The following is a 25,995-nucleotide window of genomic DNA, read 5'->3' on the forward strand; positions in this document are numbered from 1 at the left end:
AAAACTGCCTGCACGGGGTGACTGTGGTTTGCATATCTCCTTGGGTGATCACTTGACTTCCAGCCTGCTTCCATTTTGTTGTGACAGGATCTTGTTGCTCGCCTTGATGAACTGGGAGGTGTGTATCTCCAGTTTGAAGAAGGACTGGAAACCACAGCCTTATTTGTGGCTGCCACCTACAAGCTCATGGACCACGTGGGCACGGAGCCATCCATTAAGGAGGTACCTGACCATTCTCAGGCATGAAACCCAAAGGGGTTGTTGACTTCATCTGCTAAGAACAGTTTTTTTCAGAGGGGATGTTGAGTTGGGCTTGGTGTATAGTCACATGGTGTCTTGGGTTAGGCATTGAAAATGAGAAACAGATGTAATGCCTATCCTCAAGAAACTGGTTATCTGTGGAATAGACATGTAAATGGTGTCACACTTAACTTATTTTATTGTTTTTGTCTTATAACACTTTATAGTTTAGAAAGCATTTTTATGTGTGGCTCATTTGATCGCCATAGGAAATCTGAGTAATATGCTCAGTCAGACTTGGTCCCTCTGTAGAATGACAGCGTGACACATGTGGGGACACACAGATAATAGGTAGTATCGATGCCCCTAAACCAGGTCTCCCCATGCTGCGGGCTCTCTCTTTCCCACATGATGGGTGGTAGATCTCCAGCCTTGTTACATTTGCTTTAAATTGGGGAGGGTATGTCATGAGGTGGTGACAAGAAGGCCACATGATTACACTAGTTTCACCTCTCTGTCTTCTGGTACTCCTTACTGCTTGTTTCTTGAGTGATTTCCACGTCGGTGGCCCAGGCAAACCCTCCTCCTTGAGAAGTGCCCTGTTCTCCCTTCCACCTCATCTTTGGCAATGGCTAAATCTTAATTAATCTTTGCTGATTGATACAGTTATCTGAGAGGCATGTGTGTCTACCAGACATCTACCAAGACTTAATTCTTTTTTCTTTTCTTTGTGGGTCCCCCCTCCCCAAGAGGAGCTCATTAACCTGAAAGAACCTTTGGTTGGAATGTGTGTGGGAAGTCTTTTTGAGCCGGACCCTCTTTGTACCCCTTGTTTGTGAGCAGGCCACCAACCCTCGAGCTAAAGGATTTAAAAGACAAGCTGCTGCTGTCTTAATTTTAGGAGGAGAGATTCGGGTTCCAAGTTAGAACTTCAATTTCTTTCATGCATTTTGAGTTTTGTGCTGAGTTTCTTCAAGTAAATAGTAATTAATGATCTGTCTTGGGTAATTTGAATTGATTTTCTATTTTCTCTGGAGAATGTGACCTAATAATTTATTCATGTATTAGCTTTCTTCTGTTGTCTTTGGTTCATCCTGAGTATAGAATATCTGGAGATGCAATGCTCTCTTATTTTCTGTGATGGGTAGAGTACAGGAATGTGGGTCTTACGGTACAAATCATGTAGGAACTCTTATATACAACATGGTAGATGAGTTGGTGATATTCTACATACACAACTTAAACTTTTTCTTGCTTTATTCCCAAGCTTCTGCTAACCAGGTATTTGGATGGAGTAATTTTGCTGTCATTGCTTTTGACATAACCATTCTGGTGAATAGTCACCCATTTTTAACATGTCAATAGCCTAGTGATGGAAAAATGTAATTGGTACAATTAAAGAAAATTATTTCATGTCGACTGTGAATAACACTGTCGGGAACAAGGGAGCTCTTTTGTTAGATTGGAGGTTTTAAAAAACAAAACTGATTGAAGTGGAAAATGTTTCCTCTTAAGCAAACAACCTCCAGAATTTTAATAATGCCTTTTAGCTTCCACTTTTTTAAAAAACTGCTTTTAGTTTCTTCTCTAAACAGCCCATTAGTTCTTAATGGAAAGTTATTTTAGTTTCTTTCTAATGTACATTTTGGCTATAAGGTTTGGTCTTGTGAATTCAAACTTAACTCCAGTGTACTGCTCAGAGGGGAGTCGGGAAGGAAGTTAGGTTAGGTGGGAGGGTGAAAGGAATTAGGGAAGAATATATTTTCTTCTGGGAGGAGACAGACTTACATGTGAATGTTGGTCTTGGTTTTTTTTTTTTTTTCTGTTTTTTTTTCTGCTTTTTCTTTTCCTGTTATAACTTGTAGGAGTTACTTAACTTTTTAAAAACCTCATTTTCCTCGTTTGGAAAACATCGATAATATCAATCTTTTCAGGGTTTTGGTCAGGATGACCACCTTCCTGCCAGAGGACGATCTCAAGTTGCATTTCGCCTTTTCTTTCAGGATCAGGTCATCCAACTCATGAATGCCATCTTCAGCAAGAAGAACTTTGAGTCACTCTCAGAAGCATTCAGCGTGGCCTCTGCTGCCTCTGCGCTCTCTCAGAACCGCTATCACGTGCCAGTTGTAGTTGTGCCCGAGGGCTCTCCTTCCGACACTTACGAGCAGGCTATCCTTCGGGTACGACTTCTGTGTCCAAGCTGTGTGGCCCTGACCTTTTTCCAGTGGAAGGCTCTCAGAAATCTAAGGACTGGTGGAGATCTAATTGTAACCACCTTCCTGCCCCAACCAAGGACATACCCATTAAAAGTAGAGCAAGGCTCATTTCCCTTAGCCTAGAATTGGGGATATGACCCGTGGATGAACTAGACACAGAACTCTTCAAAAAAAATCCAGAAAAGGTTTTTTTTTTCCCCTGGAAGATTTTTTTATCGCCAGTCTTTTGAGAAATTAAATGCAAGAAAATTGTATTTCTGGGGTCGTAACTCTAAATGTATAGAAGAGTCTTACTTCTAAAAGGCATTTTCCAGTACCAGAACTTTCTAAATACATTATTTCTAAATACATTATTTAGATAATACATTATTTAAATAATACATTTCTTTTTTTTTTTTTTTTTTTTTAAAGATTTTATTTATTTATTTGACAGAGAGAAATCACAAGTAGATGGAGAAGCAGGCAGAGAGAGAGAGAGAGAGGGAAGCAGGCTCCCTGCTGAGCAGAAAGCCCGATGCGGGACTCGATCCCAGGACCCTGAGATCATGACCTGAGCCGAAGGCAGCGGCTTAACCCACTGAGCCACCCAGGCGCCCTAAATAATACATTTCTAAATACATTTTTTAAAGACTACTTTTTCTAAATTCCCCTGTAATTCTGGTGCTTACAGTTGTTAACACCAGGTCTCTTCCTCCTGTTTTCAGTTTGTCTTTCTGCCTCTTCATAGCATGTCCCTCCTTCTTGCTCAGCAGGAAGCAGAGACTGCTTTTTTTTTTTTTTTTAAAGATTTTTTCTTTATTTATTAAGTAGGCAGAGAGGCAGGCAGAGAGAGAGGAGGAAGCTGGCTCCCTGCAGAGCAGAAAGCCCAATGTGGGGCTCGATCCCAGGACCCTGGGATCATGACCTGAGCCGAAGGCAGAGGCTTAACCCACTGAGCCACCCAGGTGCCCCCAGAGACTGCTTTTTTATGGTGACTCTCTGAACAGAGGAAATGCACAGATCTTGAGTAAGCTTGGAGTTTTCATCTCAAATGAGGCATATTTTGATGTTTGGAAATCTTCATAAGAACTTAGCATTCTATTTATGGTAGACATTGGGGTTCCATGCAGGACAGTTCCATCAGTTCTACTTTGGTGGCCTCTTAATTTTCCTGAGGAAGTGCCTTCTCTTTCAAAATTGCCTCTCCCCTGCCTGTGCTCACACCCCCTCAGCAAAGGCTGGGGTGAGAAATCATCTGATTAACATAGTTCACTGTAAGTCAGGAGGGGGCAGCTAGGAGAGCAAAGTAGAAGTACTGCCTTTGTAGCTAGATGGGCTGTGGTTTGAGTCCTAGACCAACTGAACTGGCCTTGTGGGCTCAGTTTCTTCATCTGTAAAGTAGAGATTATGCCGTCTATCTCAGATGATTGATAAAGGAGGTTGTGTGTAAAGTGCCCATCCCCATCTGAAGAATGAGTGTTGGATGAGATCATCTTTAAGATCCCCCCCACCTCTAACATTCTATAATCTGTCCCATTACCAATCTCCTTGTATTTTGTGTTGATTTCTGATAGATCGTAGACCAGAGTCAGTGAAGATGTCTTGAAATAAAGTCTCTTCCCCTGCAGAGCTGGCTCCCTGTGGATAAATCTCCCCAGAAACAAAATTTTGTACTCCTTTGGCCTTTGTTGCTACAGATAATTTTAAAATTTATTTCTAGTTGCAGGTCACCAATGTTCTGTCTCAGCCTCTGACTCAGGCCACTGTTAAACTAGAACATGCTAAATCTGTTGCTTCCAGAGCCACTGTCCTCCAGAAGACATCTTTTACCCCTGTCGGGTAAGTCTTGAACTTATTTTTGAAGGGTACCAATAGACTTGTTTTGCCTGCAGCCAATATAACACAAATTAATATGGATATTATGAAATATCCCCAAATCAAATTTACCTAAACTTTGCTTAGGTAAATTTGACTTCCTAATATATAGTTATTTAAGAAAAGGATTTTTTTTTTTTTTTAAAGATTTTATTTATTTATTTGACAGAGAGAGAGATCACAAGTAGGCAGAGATCCAGGCAGAGAGAGAGAGAGAGGAGGAAGCAGGCTCCCTGCTGAGCAGAGAGCCCGATGTGGGACTCGATCCCAGGACCCTGAGATCATGACCTGAGCCAAAGGCTGCGGCTTAACCCACTGAGCCACCCAGGCGGCCCAAGAAAAGGATTTTTTAAAGCTAGAAGAGGGGCACCGGGCTCACATAATTGTTAGAGCATAGGAATCTTAATTTCAGGGTTGTGAGTTTAAGCTGCAAATTGAGTGTAGAGATCACTAAAAAACAAACAACAACAACAAAAAAAAAACAAAGCTAAAAGAATTTTGTTTTAGTTTTGATGTTTCCTTCCGTATCTATTTCTAGTTGTCTCTGTCTTGTCATTGTGATGTAAGTAGCAAGTTTTAAATTTGATGCTATTTTTTCTTGATATATGAGTAATACATATTTATTGTAGGAGAAATACAGAAAAGCCCCCAAATAAAATATAAATCACTAATAGTTCTACCACCTAGAGATAACTCCTCTTCACATTTTGTCTTTTTTTTGTCAGCCCTTTTTCTATGCAAATAAATATATTTTTAATTGAATTAGGATTATGCTTTGTCTATAACAGTGTCTCATGATTATTTCCCCCATTGGATTAAATCTTCTTCAGTCTTATTTTTTAAAAAATATTTTTTGTTTATTTATTTGAGAGAGAGATCAGAATGGGTGGGAACAGGGTGGAGGAGGGGGTGCGTGGCAGGGGAGGGGCATGTGCCGCAGGCAGTGAGTACAGAGAGGGAGCCCAATGACAAGGCCTGATCCCGGGATCCTAGGATCCCAGGATCATGACCTGACCTGAGTCAAAGGCAGACCTTTAACCGACAGAGCCACCAAGGTGCCGCTTTAGTCTTATTTTTAATGGTTGCATATTGTTAAGGAAATTTTAAAAGAATTAAGGATCAATTTTTATATGAGATCTTGTTAAGTGTTGGTAAGCTAAGACTGGGAACTCTGAGTGTTATTTATTTTTTATTTTAAGTAAGCTTTAGGTGCAATATGGGGCTTGAACCCCAGAGGGTCAAGAGTCACATGCTAAAAAAAGAAAAAAAGAATTGTTGCATGCTTTATTGACTGAGCCAGCCAGGTGCCCCAAGAATATTCATTTCTTAGACAATGATAAGGATAAACAGAAAATATGTCAAATTAAAAAGCAAAATCATTTTTAGGAATGATGGTAAAAGACATTTGGGATTTTGCTATGTAGTTGAAGTTAATTCTCTACCTTTTCCCCCCTTTAAAATAAAAGTTACTGATATTTTCATAAAAGTAAGACATGTCATTTTTAGGAAATTCACAAAACACAGAGAAGTAGAAGTGATATAAAAAATTGCCTGCAATTATACTGCTCTGCACCAACCTTTTTGAACATTTCTACTCTCTCGCTGTCTCTTTTTTAAACATAATAGGGATCATCCTGTAGACTGTTTTGCATTTAATTGTGGAAGCCTACCCGAGGGGGTGGGGTTTTAGGAGTGGAGAGGAGGAAACAAGGGAGAGAAGACTTCAGAGACTAGAAGGAGGAGGTCATTTTAGATCTCTCTGAAGTTTTGCCCACACCGTAATCTGTGCTTGAGCAGGAGGTGGCCCAGCTGGGTGGGAAGGAGAAGACGTGGCATAACCCTGGCTTGTCTCAAGGAGGGCCATGCGCGGCCCCTTTGTTACATTCATGACTTTGCTATGTGAGTGCTTGCTAACCCCGCTGTCATTCTTAACAGGGATGTTTTTGAACTAAACTTCGTGAATGTCAAATTTTCCAGTGGTTATTATGACTTCTCTGTCAAAGTTGAAGGTGACAACCGTTATATTGCAAATAGTGTCGAGGTAAGTGCTTTTCTTGTCATCCCCATTAAATCCAAGGAAATGACCAAGTAGGCACACAGGATTAATCGTCTGGTATATTGACTACATTTTACAGCCAAGTTAATGTGAACATGTTAAGAGAAGGGTAAGTTTAAACTACGCTTCGCCAAGAACTTGATCATAGTGAGTTTTATTTGTAAATTATTTATTTTCTGGTATGATTTAGTATCTCACATAAAATTTAGGAGGTAGAAAAAAGAAAAATCACCTATAATTTCACTGAGACATAAGTATTTTTGTTATGATGTTTTGTGTGGTAGGTCTTGATAGATTTAGAAAAGTGCCTGATGCTAATTAGGTGATGAAAAGCACCCAGGGACATACTGTAATGAGGCTCTCTGGGTGAATACAAAAGAAAATCAGTGAGTTTCTTTCTTTCTTTTTTTTTTTTTTGGGTGGTCAGCACAAGTTTATTGAGTGATACCAAAGTGATAGTACAAAGCTGAGGAGGGAGGGGACGCTAGAGGGTTGCCTGAAATCAGTAAGTTTCATAATGAATTGTGTTTCACATATTTAGCTAACGCTAGTTGTGTTAAAGATCCAAAGATCCAAAGTGGTTCTAAGGATGGAAAACTACGCCTCATTTGTCAGATGCTTGGGGAGTGAGGAATTTCACATTAGTGGTTTTCCTAGCTAATTGGAGTATACCCCTTCAGGCACTGTGGCTTTCATTTTAACCTTTTCCGTAGAAGTTTATTTAAGATGAATTACATGTTTTTCTACTTTCTTAAACTATGGGATATGATTTAACAATTTCTTTTTTTTTTTCCTCTATTTATTTGACAAAGAGAGAGAGACCATAAGTAGGCAGAGAGGCAGGCAGAGAGAGAGAGGGGAAGCAGGCTCCCTGCAGAGCAGAGAGCCCAATGTGGGGCTCGATTCCGGGACCCTGAAACCATGACCTGAGCCGAAGGCAGAGGCTTAACCCAGTGAGCCACCCAGGGACCCCAACCATTTCTTATTCTTAATTAGAACCATCAGTGTGAACCCTTTATTGAAGGCCTATGCTAGTTCTGTGTGCTTTTGCTTACATTATTTTTGTCTTACTACAACCCTAAGACACAGATGAAGCCATCTTCACTGCACAGAAGAGGCTCATAAGGGTGGAGTAACTTGTCCAAGGTCATCCAGCCTGTGCTTGGGTGGGTTCCCTGTGCAGTATGAGTTTGGTTAGCAAGTTCTGGGGAATAGGCAGCCTGCCTGGAGGCTGCAGGGCTGTGTGCAGCTCCAGCTCTGGCCTTTGTCAGGGCATCACTCCCTTCAGCTGTACTTTCTCAGTCCTTTTGCTGTGTCTTTGCTGTATCTACTTAATTCTTGTGCATTCTGTTGGGTGAGGGAAACTTGGAGTGGTCCTGTGCCTCTCCTGAATAGTTAAATACACACTCTTTGGGAGAACTCTTTTTTCTTAACTATTCAGGTGTCATTTACCACTCACTTTTGTTTTTCTTTTTTAAAAGTTTCTTTTAGTCTTTATTTTTTTAAGTAAATCCTGTGCCCAACATGGGGCTCAAACTCATGACCCTACAATCAAAGTCACATGCTCCAGCAACTGAGTCAGCCAGTCACGCCTTGTTTTTCTCTCTTTAATAAAACTTTTTCATTTTGAAATAATTTTGGTCTTAAGTTGCAAAAAGGGTATGAAGAATTTCTGTGTGAAGTAAGGAAGTTTTTCGTTATTTTTTTAAACATGTTTTTAAACTTTTTTCAAAAAAGGTTTTTCATTTATTTATTTTTGAGAGCAAGAAAGAAAGAGTGAGCATACAGAGGGAGCAGACTTCCTACTGAGCAGAGAGCCTGACGTGGGGCTCAGTCCCAGGATCCGGAGACCATGACCTGAGCCGAAGGCAGAGGCTTAACCAACTGAGCCATGAGGCGACCTGAGTTTTTAGGTTTTAAGGATGGAAAACTATACCTCATTTATCTGTGGTTTTGTGGGAATGGACTTAACCAAGTAAAGTAGTATCAAGAATGCCCTTTACACAGCTTACCCAAATATTAATGTCTTATATAACTGTTATATAATTATCAGACCCAGGAAATTAACATGACTCATGCTACTAACTAATCTATAGACTTTAATTCAAATTTCACTAGTTATCCTACCAGTGTCCCTGTTCTAATCTGGGATTCAATTTAGGGTCATAAGTCCCTTTCGCCGCCTCTAAGTTATAGTTTCTTTCATGACCTTGATACTTTAGAAGTACTCTCTGTTTAGCTTGTAGAATGTCCCTTACTTTGGGTTTTGAGTTTCCTCAAAATTAAACTTAGGCTACCTGTTTTTTTGCAAGAAAACTCCAAAAGTGATGCTTTGTCCCTCTCAGTGCCTCTTCCTAGGAAGTACATGATGTTGATATGTCTCATTGCTGGTGTAAATGTTAACCTTGATCACTTGATTAAGGTGGTGCCTGCTAGGTTTCTCTCTATAAAGTTTTTCTGCTTTGTAATTGAGTCTGCAAATATCCTGATGATCTTGCCTGCAACTGTTATTAATAGGTTGACTCCCAAAAGGTGATTTTCTGTTTCATTCTTTCTGCATTTATTAATTAGAATTCCGCTGTAAGGAAAAGCTATCTCTCTCCCAACCCTGTCTTCATTTATTTATTTATTCAATTATTTATAACATTTTGGGCTCATGGAAGTTTATTTTACTCTATAGGTTATGATCCTTTACTATCATCATTTTTTTTTTTGCTCACATTATCTCAGATTTGCCCTTTAGAAAGCTCCTCAAGTTGGCTCCAATGACACTTGAAAGGACCAGGTAGCTAAAAAGTTTGACCTTTTCAAAAGTGGGGCATTACTTAAAGTAGGTAGATTAAACACTTACATTTAAAGTTTGTTGGAAAGGAAGATTTTTTTCTGGAACTCTCATCTCTGCCTTTTCTCTACCTCATGTCTGACCTTTTTGGGCATGAGACATCTGATCCTAGTCCATCCACTAACACAAAATTGGGGTGAAAACTATTGTAGTGTGCACCTTAAACCTTTAAAATCTAGATCCTTTTAATTTTAGCTTCCCTCATTAAGGGTCCTTATTTGCAACCAAACATATTAAAAGGCAGACATTCCTTTCTAAAATTTTTTTTTTTCCTGAAATCTTTTCTTCTTTCTACCTTTACAGTCTTTTTTTTTTTTTAAGATTTTTATTTATTTGGGGTGCCTGGGTGGCTCAGTGGGTTAAGCCACTGCCTTCGGCTCAGGTCATGATCTCAGGGTCCTGGGATCGAGCCCCGCATTGGGCTCTCTGCTCAGCAGGGAGCCTGCTTCCTCCTCTCTCTCTGCCTGCCTCTCTGCCTACTTGTGATTTCTGGCTGTCAAATAAATAAATAAAATCTTAAAAAAAAAAAAGGATTTTTATTTATTTATTTTATACATAGCGAGCGAGCGAGAGAGGCATACAAGCAGGGGGAGTTGGAGAGGGAGGAGCAGGGATTGATCTCAGGACTTTGTGATCCTGACCTGAGCAGAAGGCAGACACTTAACGGCTGAGCTACCCAGGTGCCCCTAGCTTTATCAGGTATTGCCAAATTGCTCTTCTCTTTATATTCTTACCACTGTTTGGTATTACGAATTTTTGATAAATTGATGGATATGAAGTGGTGTCTATTTTTTCTTTTTAAGTCTTATTTTTTAGTAATGGCTGACCCTAATGCAGGGCTTGAACTCATGACCTGAGATCAAGAATCCCACGTTTCACCAACTGAGCCAGCTGGGCACTCCATAATGATGTCTAGTTTTAATGTTTTTCCTTGGTTACTAATGAGATTGAACATTTTTTTCCTTGTGTTTATTGGCCTTTTAGTTTTCCTTTTCTGTGAACTGTTGTCTGCGTTTGTCTGTTTTTTTTTGGGTTTGTTAGTCTTTTTGTTACTAAATTTTGGAGGCTATTGGTGTTCTGGAAACTGACTCTTAGTTAAAAGCATCAGATATCTTCCCTCAGTGTTGGTTTATGGCATCTTTTAATGCACAAAAGTTATTTTCAATGAAGCCTAATTTAAAAATGTTTTGCCTAGGTTGTGTGTCTTGTGTTTTTAAAAAGTCCTATGCTACCTACTACAAGGCGATAAAGATAATCTCCAATATTTTCTTCTAATGGTTTTTAAGGTTTTTTTTCCCCCTATTTATATTTAGGGTTTCAACATACTTCAAGTTTACTTTTGTTGCTATAGTATTTTATATCCTGTCAGTAACTGTTCTTATTGAATTGTATTACCATTGCTTGCTTATATGTGTGTTGCTTTTTCATTGGACTGGGAACGCCCTGTGAGTGGAGACCAAACCTTATTTTTTCAGTGTTTAGTCTCCATCTCAGACCATTTTAGAAGAAAAGGATGGAGTGGTATAAAGACGTTTACCTACATTCCTGGGCTGTTAGAACTATGGTAATTCATCTTTGAAGGGTGAGCTTTATATCCTAGATAAAATATCTTGGGTTTGTTTTTTTTTAAAATAACAGCTTTATTGAAAATATAATTCATATACCCATTAAAGTATATATAATTCAGTATATATTTTAGTATATATTTTCTTTAAAGATTTATTTGTTTATTTTAGAGAGAGGGAGAGAGAGCACGCATGTGATACAGGCTAAGGGGCAGAGGTTATGGGAGAGAGAATCTCAAGGAGACTCCGTGCTAAACGCCAAGCCTGACACGGGTCTCAAACCCACCACCCTGAGATCGTGACCCGATCTAAAACCAAGAGTCAGCCACTTAACCAATTGAGCCACCTGGGGCCCCAGTGGGTTTTTTAGAAAATTTGCAGAGTTTTGCAACCATCACCACTATCAAATTCCGTAACACATTTATCACCCAGAAAACAACCCCATGTCTGCAGTAGACATTCCTTATTCTATAACAATATAGCCTCTTTCCAGTACTGACAATTACTAATCTACTTTTTGTCTCTATGATTTGCCTATTTGGGACATTTCATATAAATGGTATCATATAATATGCGGCATTTTGTGTCTGGCCTTTTTCATTAGCATGATACTTTTCATGTTAATTCATGTTGTAGCCTGTATGAGTACTTTATTCCTTTTATGGCCAAGTAATAGTCTAGCGTGTAGGTATAGCATTTTATCAGTTCATCAGTTGATGGACATTTGGAGTTTTTCCATTTTTTTTGGCGATTATACATAATGCTGCTGTGAACATTCACGTACACATTTTTATTAGGACTTCTGTTTTTGGTTTTATGAGATGTGTGCCGAGCAGTGGAATGGTGGGTTATATGATAAACTCTGTGTTTAACTTTTCAGGAAACTGACAAACCGTTTTGCAAATAACTTGCACCATTTTACATTTCTACTAGTAATATATAAGAGCTCCAGTTTCTCTACATCCTAACCAACACTTACTAGTTTTCTTTTCATTCTGGCCATCATACATGGGTAGGAAGTGGTTTCTCATTTGAAATTTTGATTTGGATTTCCCTGATAGCTAATGATACTGAACATCTTTTCATATGCTTATTGGTCATTTGTATATCTTTGTATATCCTTTGCCCATTAAATTTTTTTTTAATTTTTATTTCTTCCTTTCCAATCTGTATACTTCTTCTTTTCTCTTTGTATTATGTTGTTTGTCTTTTTATGTTATTGAGCTAATATATTCTGGATACAGGTCTCTTATCAGATACATGATTTGTTTTAATTTTGACAAGGTTCAGTTTCTTTATTTCTCTTTCATTGCTTCTGGTTTAAGTGCCACATCTAAGGAACCAATGCCTAATCCAAGGTTATGAAGATTTACTCCTCTTATAGCTTTAGCTCTCATATTAGGTTCCTAATTGATTTTGAGTTTTTTGTATGTGGTGTAAGGGGGAGCTCTAACTTCTTTCTTATGTATGTGGAAATCCCATTACCTTCTGTTGAAGATCATTCTTTCCCTATTGAATTGTCTTGGCATCAAAAATCAGTCGACCATAAAGGCAAGGGTTAATTTCTAGGCTTGCAGTTGTAGTCCATTTTAAAAAAAATTTTTTAAAGATTTTATTTATTTATTTGACAGCCAGAAATCACAAGTAGGCAGAGAGGCAGGCAGAGAGATCGGGGAAGCAGGGCCTCTGCTGAGCAGAGAGCCCGATGCAGGACTTGATCCCAGGACCCTGAGATCATGACCTGAGCTGAAGGCAGAGGCTTAACCCACTGAGCTACCCAGGCACCCTGCAGTTGTAGTCCATTAACCTGTATTTTTATCCTTATACCAATACTGTGCTGTCTTGGTTACTGTAACAGCTTGCCTTTTTGTAACTTCAGATCTGTTGTTTGTCCAAGTGTTTCTGTGATTGTTAGAAATATTATCTAAGTGCAAAATAGCAAAAAGGCTAATAACTATTATTCGTGCAATGATAAGCCCCAACTGAGGCCATTGCTGTCCCTTTCCTTCCAAGTGATAAAGTAAGCATTACAAAATCTCTCCTTCTTCATTATGTTTTAGCTTTATGTGTGTGTGTGTGTTCTGACCTCTGTCACATCTGCAGTGTTACTTTGTAATTTCAGTAATAATCACACTTAGAGCCTCAGAGCAGGTCAGCCAGTCCTGTTTACTCTCCTGAGAGATGCTTGACATTGGTCAGAGTACATTAACGGTGGTTTGGTGTGGAAGGCCTGTAATAGCATTCATTGACATTGGACTTGCTGTCAGGGGAAACATGGGTTTTCGAAGCTGTCATTAACATTAATTGCCCCTAATGCACCATCATTTTTGACAGTAATGAGCTAAACTGGGGGGTTATTACTCTCAGCAGAAAGACTGCATTTCCTGGTGTTAAAATATTTTTTGAGGTGTATGTGGGATGCAGAATCAGGAAAGAAAGCATTAGTATGATTCAGTGTGAAGCAGGCTTAGCTGCATTTAAAGTGGCTAAACACGTCCCTTTCCTATTGTAAAAACTAATCCTGAAGTGTTAGTGTGAAGGAAGAAGCAGCTAACCCAGCAGGATCCTACTCTGAATTCTTTATAACACATCTTTGGAAAAAGTTATAATTTTTATTTCTCAGTTTGCTTTAAAAGAGTAGCATAAAAACGCTTTTCTTTTCAGTGTTTCCAGAGACCCATTTGTAGTAAGATCTTAGGAGCAGAAGGACTTGTTTTAAACTGTTCCTTATTCAAGAACAGCCCTACGTTGTTTCTCTGCAACAAAAAATCCTTTAACTTAGGGAGCCTTTTAGAATTAGGGCTGAGAGCAAACCCAAGATGACTTGAGTTCACTGTGATTTGCCCTTTTGTCATCTGTGTGTCTGTATTGTCTGGGAGTGCTTATGATGTCTTTAGAACAAACACACAGTTGAATGTTGATTAGCAGATCTTAGCGACCATGTTCTTATTGAAATACAGTCAGGACTCTAAGTAAAAACCCAGAAAGTTGATGGCTTTTCTGTCGTTATAATGAGGATACATTCGGAGCCTTACCCAAATCTTTTAACATCTGTCTCCATATACCCATCTACAGAAAGAAAGAAAGAGTATTATTATTATTTTTTTAAGATTTTATTTATTTATTAGACAGAGAGAGAACACAAGTAGGCAGAGAGGCAGGCAGAGAGAGAGAGGGAAGCAGGCTCCCTGCTGAGCAGAGAGCCCGATGCGGGACTGGATCCCAGGATCCTGAGATCATGACCCGAGCCGAAGGCAGTGGCTTAACCCACTGAGCCACCCAGGCGCCCATTTTTTTAAAGATTTTACTTGTTTATTTGACAGACAGAGATCACAAGTAGGCAGAGAGAGAGAGAGAGAGAGAGAGAGAGGAAGAAGCAGGCTCCCCGCTAAGCAGAGAGCCCAACGCGGGGCTCAATCCCAGGACCCTGGGATCATGACCTGAGCCGAAGGCAGAGGCTTTAACCCAATGAGCCACCCAGACGCCCCAGAAAGAGTATTATTTTTATTTATTTTTTATTTTTTAAAGATTTTTATTTATTTATTTGAGAGACAGAGATGACAAGTAGGCAGAGAGGCAGGCAGAGAGAGAGGAGGAAGAGGCTCCCCACTGAGCAGAGAGCCCGATGTGGGGCTCAATCCCAGGACCCTGGGATCATGACCTGAGCGAAGGCAGAGGCTTTAACCCACTGAGCCACCCAGGCGCCCCACGAAGAGTATTATTTTTAAAATCATATGTATGGGTTGTTGCTTTTTAATACAAAATGTTTATAAAGAAGAAAGTAAAGGGTACACAGTCTCATTGCTCAGATAATCCATGTTTTTTCAAAGAAAAAAGGAGTAAAATATGCATGTAGTTTAAAAAAATTCAAAGTGCGAAAAGGTATATAATGAAATGTAAGAGCCTTCTCATCCCTTTAGTCCAGCTCCTGTTCTCAGGGGAATCTTAACAGTTAACTATGTACATTTTAAGAAAAAGAAGGATGCATTTATTAATGAATGTGCATATCCTTTCTTGTTTACACAAAAAGGGATTATTCTATAAACCGCTGTATTTATCACAAAGTAGAGGCTCCCAGCTTTCTCCTCTGGGGTCTTTTCAACTTGATGGCCTCCCCACCCTCAATACCCCCTCCCCAATACCCCTACTTCGCCCCCAGCCCTCTGCCACTCCCCTGTCATTATTCACCCAATTGTCTGGACTCCATGACAGACAGTGCTGTCAGTGGATGGCTGTGTATTCTAAAGTAGGTGATAATATCTCTGTATCTGTACATAGACATCTACCTTGACTTTTTTAATTATTCCATGGTGATTCATAGTGTATTCATGTAACTAGTCTTCTATTTATGGACATTTAGGTGGAACAGTGATTTTAAGATCACATTTACAAATTAAATGAGTAAGGCATTAAGAGACTGAGTCAAAGAAGTGAAGAAGGAATTATCTGGTTAAAGTTGGTGAAGATTGCATAGTAGTTAACTGTGAAGACATTGTTTCGATAGCGTGGAATATCGCCAGGCTCCTTTCTTGCTGCCTGACCCAGGGCCACCCGCAGGCTGACTGAGGTCACAGTTTCTTCTCCTGTGCTTTGATAGCACTTGGAACATCCTTCCATTGAAGCAGCAGCCTGGGGATGCCTGGGTGGCTCAGTCGGTTAAGCCACTATCTTCGGCTCAGGTTATGATCCCAAGGTTCTGGGATTGAGTCCCACATCGGGCTCCTTGCTTGGCAGGGAGCCTGCTTCTCTCTCTGCCTCTACCTGCTTGTGCGTGTTCTCTCTCTCTGACAAATAAAGAAATAAAATCTTAAAAAAAAAAAAAAAAAGGCAGCAGCCTGGTTTGTTAAAGTTCAGCTTTGCATCTGTGTTTCCCTGTAAGACAGGAAGTGCATCTTGCCATCCCTGTAAATCCCCTGCACCCGGGTGCTCCAGATGCCATTGGGGGTTTGGGGAAGGTGCTGTTAGTGGGCTCTTGCTGAACATTAGTAGCCTGACTACAGCTCTTGGGCTGCTTCTTTGCTTGAGCCTTCCACTCTAGTTTTTCCTTCAGATGGTGTCAGTGCCTCTCCACACTGGCTTTATATAGCAGAGTTTGCTCTGGTTCTGAGCCCTCTATTGAGTCATGAAGCTGTTTGCTCAGCACAGAGCCCAAAGAGCCGGAAGAGTGGCCCCCGAGCTCTTCCTTTGGGGGTTTATTCAACTTGAAGGCCATCTATATTCCTTCCCTACCTCATGATTCACCCAGTTGCCTAGACTCAGTGGAAGGCAGTGCTGCTGGATATAATTCTGCCAATAGATGGCTGTATATGCAAAAGTAGGAGGTAATAATCATCCTTACAGCTTCTGGTAATAACTCTTACATTTCAGGGTTTTTTGTTGTTGTTTTTTAAGTAAGACAGAATACCTCTATTCAATCTGATAATTGAGGCCGTTGTCACAAAATGGTTATTACGGAGGTGAGAAAGAAGGCTGTTAAAAGGAATTGCTTGGTAGTTATCTTTATCCCTTTTTAATTTTTCTTCTTGTCCTTGATTTGAGGCTGTCACACCTTGATAGTGCTTTTTAGCAAAATGCCAAAGCTGTCCTTCAATTATTTGCCCAGTCCTCTGTCTCTGTTCCTTGATCTTGACTTAGACTATAAACCAGTGGATTTAGCAAGGATTTCCTAAGCATTACATTCAAGCTTATCAAATATTTGGAAGTCTTATGGGTATGTTTGCACATAAGAAGTGCCTTGGGTTTTTTTAATTTGCACATTAAAACTTAGATTTTAGATAAAAAATTTCTCATGAATAGACTTTCATAATGTTTTCTGCCTCTTGGAATTTTATACATTTAAGCTAATTTTTTAAAAGGTCCTGTTTATTGTGTTGGCTCCTCCTCTTCGTGAACATGTTTATAGGAAACACATAGAATTCAAACGCTAACAGTCAAGATGGACTGGTTTGTGCTGCTATCAAACTCCCAAGTCTCCATAGCTTAGAACAGCAGAAGTTTGTTTTTTCGCTGTGCTAGGTTCCTTAGTGTGTCAGCTGGAGGTCCGCCTTCAGGCTGTCCTTCCTCCAGGACCCAGGCTGAAGGAGTAAACCTCTCTCTGCACATTGTTTATGTCCATGTCAGAGAAAAGGAGAGAATCACACACTGACTTTTAAAGCTTCCATTGAGGGGCTCACATTTCACTGCCCAAAGCAAGTCACATGGCCACACTTGACTCCAGCGGTCCGAGAAGTACGATTCTGCCTCGTGCTCAGAGGGAAAACCAGAAGTCCCTGGCAAACAGTGCAGATGACAGCTGTGGTGTCATAGGGCTTCGTGGGCAGACCCCCAGTACTGCCTGGCGTAGAGTTAAGTGTTCCCGGGAAGCTGGATGGCAAGGTGCTTAAGAGCATGGATGCTGAGTCAGAGTGCCTGAGCTTAAATACCAAGTTTAGCCAGCTAAACTCAAGTGAGTGGCTTCATCTTTTTCATCTTCAGTTTCCTCACCTCAAATAGCACTGCCTTAGAGAGTTGTGAGGATTAAATGAAATCGTGGTTACAGAGTCCGTGTATAAAGTCTTCCACGTAGCAAACAATAGCTGTCCTCGGAATTGAGTACTTGTTGATTTGAATTATTTGAAGGTCACTGCTTACAGGTTTTTCCCCTTATTTATTTTAAAGGGCACATGAAAAAAATTGGTTTTCTTTTCCTCTTTTAGTATATACCATCCAACCAAAGCCAAAGAAGGGAAGGAAGGGGTAAGAACCAAGGAGTCCTTTTGAGCCTTGGTGGTAGGAGAAGTGGAAATCCTACCTGGCTGAGGCAGTTTTGCTAAAATCATTGAAGACTCCCATCCTAGGATCATCTTTGTGAGGAAAATTTGGATATGCCTGTTAATTCCTGGTGTTTTTCTTGTATGTCTCACTCTAGCTCCGAGTCAAGATCTCCACTGAAGTTGGCATCACGAATGTTGATCTCTCCACCGTAGACAAGGATCAGAGCATTGCACCCAAAACCACCCGGTAGGTGGGGTGCCTTCTTGGCACAGGGGGAGCTCAGGCTTGCGCTGACAGGAGCGCGCCCAGGCACGAAACCCTATTCCCATGTCACCAGTGACCCAGCTTGCACCTGCAGCTGCAGAGGCTCCAGTTTTGCTGGCACCGCGCCAAGCAGCATCCTGGCAGATCTGGGGGGGTATCTATACAGTCGGTCCGTCCACAAAGGAATGGGGAGTGTCTGAGTCCAAGTCAGCTCTGCTACCAAGCGCATTATTTAGTTCTGATGACATTTTTTTTTTTTTAAGACTTTATCTTCATAGTCCTGAATTGGTTTTTAATGGCTTCATGACAACTCTCTTTGACCCATGGTGGGTCTGAAATTGGTTGAAGACCTCAGAGGTCCTTCTAATTGAGATGGCAGATAACTAGTACTGGGGCCGTAATTTCTTTTCTCAAGTTCGTGGACGGCATCACTGATCAGTCATAGCATTTGCTCTCGCTGTGCTCAGAATCTTTTTTTTTTTTTTTTAAGATTTTATTTATTTATTTGTCAGAGAGAGGGAGAGCGAGAAAGCGAGCACAGGCAGGCAGAGGCAGAGGTTGAGAAGCAGGCTCCCCGCTGAGCAAGGAGCCCGATGTGGGACTCGATCCCAGGACACTGTGATCATGACCTGAGCCAAAGGCAGCCAGCTGCCTTACCAACTGAGCCACCCAGGTGTCCCCAGAATCTTTTTTTAACACAAACTTCTAGGTAGCCGTTGGCAGTTGAACATGGGGGCAGAGCACTGTATGAAGCCTCTTTGTCAGCCCTCTCCCAGATCCTTGGGTTTTGGGGGTGCCTATCTAGACCTCTGGATTAGTTCAGACCCCAGCTATACTCAGCTAGGTGACTATAGCTGCCAAAGAAGGAAGGTGAACCCTCTAGGCCATTATGAAGACCGGAGATGTTAGCCAGAGCCTAGAAGCTAAGCATTCACTCCTAAGTCCTATGAGAGAGCTGGGCCTTTCTCTCTCTGGCTTAGTTTTCAGTGACATTGACAATGAGAGCACTGTTGAGAATCCACTGACATAAGATCTGTGAGAGTGCTTTGCTGCAAAGTTTAATTCTCTATATGGGTGAAGCATTGGTTTTACTAATAAGTTTATAGAAAGCCTAAGAGTAAAACCTTGTTTTTCCCCTGGCCATCTTCCCCTACTGTCCCAGGAGGGAGCTGTGAAAAGTTTTTCACTAGGTCTGCCTTCTGAGAAAATGACTCTTTAAAAAATCCAATTTCAGGCAGGAAAAATACATTGAAACTGTGTCCAGGAAAAAATACAGCATTCAAAAAAAAAAGAAAAAGAATGAGTGCCCTTCTTGTTTTGCGTCTCCTACTCCCTCATGTCCTGACCTCGCTCGCACGTAACTGCTGACATCAGCGCCACGATGACTTCTCATGGCAGTTGCGGCCTTGTCCGCCCGGCTCTCCACTCCACTTGTGTGCCTGCGTGTGCCCCGCTGGTGCCTGATGTGGTGCAGCTGACATCCTTAGGTCCTTAAAGTGAAAGCCTGGAGTGTCTGCATAGCCTTGCCCCAGAGCCCAGGGAGAGTTTCTTCTGTGCTTTTCTCATCCTGGCTCTCTCATGCGGTTTGCCCTCTGGCCACAGACAGCTTCTCTCCTCCTGTCTGTCCACAGCAGGAAAGTGTTCCAGTGGGAGAGGGAGGATTAGGCAGTGAAGCGCCGTTTGTCTTCTTTATTCTGTTCTCAGATACTTGCAGATCCTCTCTGAAGACTTGCCGTATACATGTCTCTTTCAGGGTGACCTATCCAGCGAAAGCCAAGGGCACATTCATCGCAGACAGCCACCAGAACTTCGCTTTGTTCTTCCAGCTGGTAGATGTGAACACTGGTGCTGAACTCACCCCTCACCAGGTCAGGACAAAGCCCAGGTGCTTCTGTTGGTCTATGCCATTAACACGTGCCGGACTTGTTGGTGTGGCATATACACTCCACATTCCTGCTTCTGGGTCTTCACTGTGGACCCTGATGGTACATCACATTCTCCCACATGACACTGTCCCCTCATGTACTGGCTGTAACCCTGAATATGGAAGACATGGTTCTTTTTAAAAGATCAACTGCTGGGACATTTGGGTGGCCAGTTGGTTAAACAGTTGCCTTTGGCTCGGGTCATGATCCAGGGTCCTGGGATTGGGCCCTGCATTGGGTTCCCTGCTCAGTGGAGAGCCTGCTTCTCCTTCTCCCCCTGCCTGCCACTCTGCCTTCTTGTGCTCTTTATCTCTCTGTCAAATAAAACCTTAAAAAAAAAAAAAAAAAAAAAAAAAGATCAGTTGGTATCGAGAAGATATATTTAAAGCAGATTAGCACTTACTTGAGGCTTTTTTCTTTCTGGGGGAAAACAAAACAAAAAAGATTGAAATAATTTTGAAAAAGGAAAACCTAGGCAGTAGGCCAAAGTGTTTTGTTCTGACCGCAGCAGAGCTTGTGGAAATCTGAAGAATGGCCCTTTTTAACTTGTGCCTACTTTGTATTATGAAAGCAACTGCTTTCATTTTTGTTTTCCATATATAAAATAATGATAATTATTATTTAAAAGATTTTCAAATCATACCTTTTCCCCAGGGAGTCTGATATGGCCCCTTGTCTTCTCAGACATATTCTCCCCAACCTCTTGTCATCCCCCATTGAGATGCTTGAGAATAACTGCTCTCGACCCTTCCCCATCCATGGCAGTATTATGAAGGGAAATTCAGGTAAATATTTTGCTGAAAGATGCAAAAGCATGGAACCTGGGGACCTTGGTTTAGGTGCTTTGTAGGGATACTTGAGCAGAGCTAGCAGATTCAAGTTCATGCCGAGAGATAGCTTCAAAGCAGATGACTGACATAAGTGGATTTACTTGGAAACTTTTTTGCTGTTTCTTTTATTTGTTTGTTTGTTTTTATTTTATTCATTTATTTGTCAGAGAGCAAGGGAGAAAGAGACAGAGAACAAGCACAGGCAGTGGGAGCTGTAGGCAGAGGGAAAAGCAGACTCCCCACTGAGCAGGGAGCCTGATGCGGGACTTGATCCCAGGATCCGGGGATCATGATCTGAGCCAAAGGGAGACACTTAACTGACTGAGCCACCCAGGCACCACTCGCTTTCTGTTTCTTATAGCTGCAGCTGATACACATGTGCCCAGGACCCAGAGTGGCTGCCCCTAGGACCACTGCCCTGGCACTTTTCCGCTCCTCTCCCCTGTCCCCCTCACCCCCACGCCCCCAGATCCAGAGAGCTCAGTCAGGACACTTAGCCATGGCTCACTGACTCAAAGCACTTCAGCCTCTTAGCGTTTCCCAGCTCCTTTTCAGAATGACATTTGTCAGCAAAACAGCACAGGGAAGAAAGAATGAGGAGAAGAAATCACGAGACTAAATTGGTGGGATTTGGACTGGGACAAGGAGAGTGAGGAAGTGTAACTTTAACTGGATACTTGTCTCACCTAAGATTCTACTTTGGAACCATGGCATAGAGACCTCCCAGGTGGAGCTGGCATTTTGCATGTAAGCCTGGCTACCGCCTGCCCTTGGCTATAGCAGGAGGAACATCAGGCATCCGGGCTCCTAAATCCCATTCTTGGCCAAGGCTGCCGTAGTCAGGATGCCTCACATCTCTGGGCCTTTCCCCTAAATACTCTGATGGTTCTTTGTTGCCGAGGTGTGGAGTAACAAATGAGATTTACTTTTTTTTCCGTGGATTCAGCGCTGAATTTTGTGACCATGGCAACTCATTTAATCCTCATGCCTTATGATCTGTTAAATGGAACCAATCTACCTTTCTTGTTCAGTTCTTTATTTTAAAACACCTGAGAGAAAAGCTCTGCGTGGGTGTTAAATCTTGCTGCAGTTCTAATATGCAGAAGCCTTAATTTTTTATGCCACTGGCAGGATAAGGTGATTAGACTTGTACCATCGCACTGACGAGAATTTCATCTACTGTTTATTGACTCACTAGCATTCTACCAGGCCCAGCACTAAATGCTTTGCATTCATCATTGTGAATCTTGACACAGATACACCAAAGATGAAGAGCTCGAGGCCCGAGCAGGTTAAGTAACATGCTCGCCTAATAAGCAGTGGAACCAAAACTGCCTGTCTTCGGAGCCTGGGCTCTCTCTGTGACACCAGGCTGCTCCGCTCGGTTAGAACTCGGCCTTGCTATCAATCCCTGAGCCTCTTCCACTAAATCTTTAGCTGGAGGCACTAGGAAATTGAAAATGGGCCTCTTACAGTTCCACCTCATTTCCCTTCTTTTTACCCTCTGGTGAAGAAGTTAATTGGGCAGCAAGGTGGCCAAAAGGCTGGCAGGAAGAAGAAATTGCAGCGGCAGCAAAGAGCTTAAATCATCCGCAAACTGGGCATTCGGCCTCCAAGTAGTTGCGAATTGGCTGGACCCCTTAGTGACATTTCTTACACTAACAAAAAGTGAGCTCTGCTCTCCGAGCTTGTAATGAGAATGGGATGGCCACTCCTTCCTCTGGCTTGGGCAGGTCTGGCAGATCCCAGAGCTCCCACTGTGACAAAAGAGCCAACAGTCTGTTGCTTTGTCCATTCGGTATTGGGCACAGAGGGAGTTTTGAAATGATCAGATTAAAGACTGTGGTACTCTTCCATCCAGACATTTGTCCGACTCCATAACCAGAAGACTGGCCAAGAAGTTGTGTTTGTTGCTGAGCCAGACAGCAAGAATGTGTACAAGTTTGAACTGGATACCTCTGAGAGAAAGATTGAATTTGACTCTGCGTCCGGCACCTACACTCTTTATCTGATCATCGGAGATGCCACTTTGAAGAACCCAATCCTTTGGAATGTGGTATGTGCCCAGATGCTCCTTGATCTAGGCAAGGGTGGCTATGCCCCCCACAGAAACCGCTCTTTTCCCCTAGCCTCGCCTGTGCAGGGCAATAAATGGGCCTGGTGAGGTGAGGAGCCATGCTGTTTTCTACTAGAAGTCTTAGGGGTATGCATGTGGCTCAGCACTTAGGGTGTGCTCCATAAGTAGTGACTGAGTGAGTGCATGGAGCCTAAATTTGCCCTCGTGGGTCCTAGCGAATTTCTAGAAAAGTTACACTTGAAGGAGGTTTTCATTTTATAGCAAAATGCTATGGGGGAATCCATAGATGTAAGAGATGAAGGCCCCAGTCTTTGAGATATGGTACAGCCTCACGGTGGGGTGGGAGAGGGTGAGACTTGAATTGTTGTAATAATTGAGGATGGTTTGGGATAGTAAGTTCTAGAATATGCAAGATACTCGTAAACTATGAACCAGTGTTTGCCTGCTGTATACAGTTTACATACTGCTTCTTAATGCGTAGCTCATCTTTGCTTGGTGTGATGAGACACAAACTTGAAAGACCACACTCGAGCTAGGGGTTGAAGAATTGCAGGGTTTATCAGAATAGTATCTGGGGGCTGTGCAATGGTTGTTGGGGAACAGCCTGCAGAAGGTGCTTTCTGCAGAAAGCAGAAAGTGAGACCAGAAGGTGAGACCTGAGTGGGTCCATTTTGCTGGAGTACCTAAGTCTGGTCCAGAGCAGGAGGAGGTTAGAAAAGTAGCAGAGGCCAATCCACAGGCTGTGAATGGTGGGCACTCCCTCTGCAAGTCGAAGGGGCAGCCACATCTCTGTGTTGTAGTCAAGAGTTTTTTTTCTCCTGAACTTTGGGCTGTTTTTTGTACAAGAGCACTTTTTTTTTTTTTCCCTGTGACTAAATCACACTTCCCAGGGACACCAAGCAGTTTCTGATTGCAACTGTAACAGCCTGAATACCAGCTGGGATTTTTGTATTAAGCAGCTCTGTGGGGTCACCAGACCAGTAGAAAATTGGAAATCTTGCTCTAAAAAGCATTTCAACAAATACTTGTTTTGTTCTTGAAATTTTTACTGCCCTAATTTGTCAGCTAATGGATCAGAAGTGATTGAACCGCTTGCAGCTGTTTTCAGTGATGGTCCCGGATGTGAGTTAGGGGTGCTACCCCGGTGTCGAGTTCCAGCCTCTTCCCTGCCCTGTGCGTTTCAAAACTGCTCTTGTTTTTTTTAGGCTGACGTGGTCATCAAGTTCCCTGAAGAAGATGCTCCATCGACTGTCCTGTCCAAGAACCTTTTCACCCCCAAACAGGAAATTCAGGTATAAGAAGCCTAAGGGCTCCTGCACTGAACACGGAGGGGAAACGTGAAATGGGCAGTAAACACCTGGGCTGTGGCTCTGGCTGTTTCTTTAGCTTGTTCATACGATATGTTAGTGTGGGCTTTGCCATTCCATGAATTAGGACAAATACAGTCCCATCCTAGAGCTTGAAGAAACAGGCTCAGAGCCCAATGTCCACCTCCCTGAAAGCAGATAGCCTTAAGCTAGCTGCGTGAGAGCTACAGCACAGGTGGGTTTGGCTTTCTTCCTCTGCTCCTGCAGAAATCAGGGCTGTTGGGGCCTCTCAGTGGAAAACTCACCTGGGCAGGAGGATAGGGCTTTCTTTTCCCAGGCAGTCCTTTCCCCAGAGATTCACCATCCCTGCACATAGTTAGCATCTCTGCCCAGCTCAGCTCAGGACTGTGGTGAGGATCAAAATAGGTAACCAGGCATGCCTGGGTGGCTCAGTCGTTAAGCGTCTGCCTTTGGCTCTGGTCATGATCCCAGGGTCCTGGGATCAAGCCCCATATTGGGCTCCCTGCTCAGTGGGAAGCCTGCTTCTCCCTCTCCCACTCCCCCTGCTTATGTTTCTGCTCTCACTGTGTGTCTCTCTAACAAATAAATAAAATCTTAAAAAAAAAAAAAAAAAGTAACCAAAAAGGAAAGAAAGGCTTTGAGAAGTTTCTAAAACATTTTGCAAAATAAACATAAAACAAAATAAAGCTAGTAATCATTAAAGCAGTTTGAGGCACTGGTTAAGGAATCGGAGGTGGACGCACTGTGGACTATATGCAGTCATGAGAAATGATCATACTGTAGTAACACGGAAACTGTTTATACCACATATGAATCATTGTTGAAGTGTTTCAGGCAGACTACTTACTTCTTATTCACTAATGAAAGGACAAGGGCCCAAAGAGTGTCACAGTAGGATTCTTTTTTGAAATTCTCCTAATGTTGATATAGCATTACTTAAGATTATAAAATGCACTGAAATTGTAGAAGGTAGGACCATGATGATGAAGGGCGCTGGCTGAGTTGTAGAGCGGAATAGGCGGCCACGAAGGGGAGCTGAGGCGAAAACTTGGGAGCAGGACTCCCAGGTGAGGCTGCCTCCTCATGGAGCTGAGTTGGCTGGACATTGGTGAGGAAAGACAGACGCAGGTCTATGCATTGGAAGAAAGTGAAAAAAAATTAAATTTGCCTGTGTCAGAGCTTACCAAGTGTAGTCAGATGCCCTTACAGCCTCGTTCTAACTGGGATGGTCCTCAACCTCCTACCCACAACTTTTCAGCTAGAAACTGAGGCAAAGAGTAAAGCAACTTGCCCCTTTACTTGGGCCAGGATAGAAGTCTCTGGACTCCCAGTCCATCACTGCTTTTGCTGGGTGACACCAGATGAGCTTCCCAAAGATCTTCAAGTAGAGTTTCTCAGGAAGACAAACAAACTAATAAAACAAAGAGCAATGCTTGCCCAGCTTTCTGGTTCGATTCCAGAAATCAGACAGAACAAGGAGGGGAGAAAGTTTATTTAGGGCTTCCTTAGTGCCATGGGCTGGATTCAGAAGGGGTGAGTTATGGTTGGAAATCCATAGTGAGGCTCTTAAGTTTTAAGTTATAAAGGAGAGTGAGGTTACTTAACTTAAGTGGGGCAGCAGCATATGAGAGTGCCACCCTCGGAACCCAGAAGCATTATGAAATCCAGAGTCCTGCCTTGGATATCTGTCACCTAAACCACCCATATACCTGGGCACCCTCTTCTTGCTTTATTTTGTTTAAGATTTTTAAAAAAATTCATTTGAGAGAGAGAGAGATCGATCATGAGTATGGGGAAGGGAAGAGGGATAAGCAGACTCCCTGCTGAGTGGGGAGCCCAACAAAGGGCTCGATCCCAGAACCCTGAGATCATGACCTAAGCTGAAGTCAAATGCATAACCGACTGAGCCACCCAGGTCTCCCCCTTGCCCCCTCAGGCACCCTCTTTGACACTGGGCAGATGCCACTAGATTGGTTGTATTTTCTAACCTCTAAATGGCAATGAGTCTTTGAGGGGAAAAAGAGGGTTGACCAAGTAGTGAGCTG

General features: G+C 42.2%; 1 protein-coding gene across 2 annotated transcripts in view; it reads left to right on the top strand.

The window, feature by feature from the left end:
- Window positions 1-25,995, top strand: part of RPN2 (ribophorin II) — a 56,692-nt gene that overhangs the window by 22,225 nt on the left and 8,472 nt on the right. For both annotated transcript variants that reach the window (XM_059406969.1, XM_059406970.1), the window contains exons 6-13: window positions 88-222; window positions 2,244-2,420; window positions 4,156-4,274; window positions 6,246-6,351; window positions 17,681-17,772; window positions 19,544-19,658; window positions 22,407-22,601; window positions 23,828-23,914. In XM_059406969.1, the coding sequence (XP_059262952.1) occupies window positions 88-222; window positions 2,244-2,420; window positions 4,156-4,274; window positions 6,246-6,351; window positions 17,681-17,772; window positions 19,544-19,658; window positions 22,407-22,601; window positions 23,828-23,914 (1,026 nt within the window). The remainder of the gene's footprint in view (window positions 1-87; window positions 223-2,243; window positions 2,421-4,155; window positions 4,275-6,245; window positions 6,352-17,680; window positions 17,773-19,543; window positions 19,659-22,406; window positions 22,602-23,827; window positions 23,915-25,995) is intronic.

Source organism: Mustela nigripes, chromosome 7 (genome assembly GCF_022355385.1).
Source record: "Mustela nigripes isolate SB6536 chromosome 7, MUSNIG.SB6536, whole genome shotgun sequence".
In the NCBI taxonomy this organism is placed as follows: domain Eukaryota; kingdom Metazoa; phylum Chordata; class Mammalia; order Carnivora; family Mustelidae; genus Mustela; species Mustela nigripes.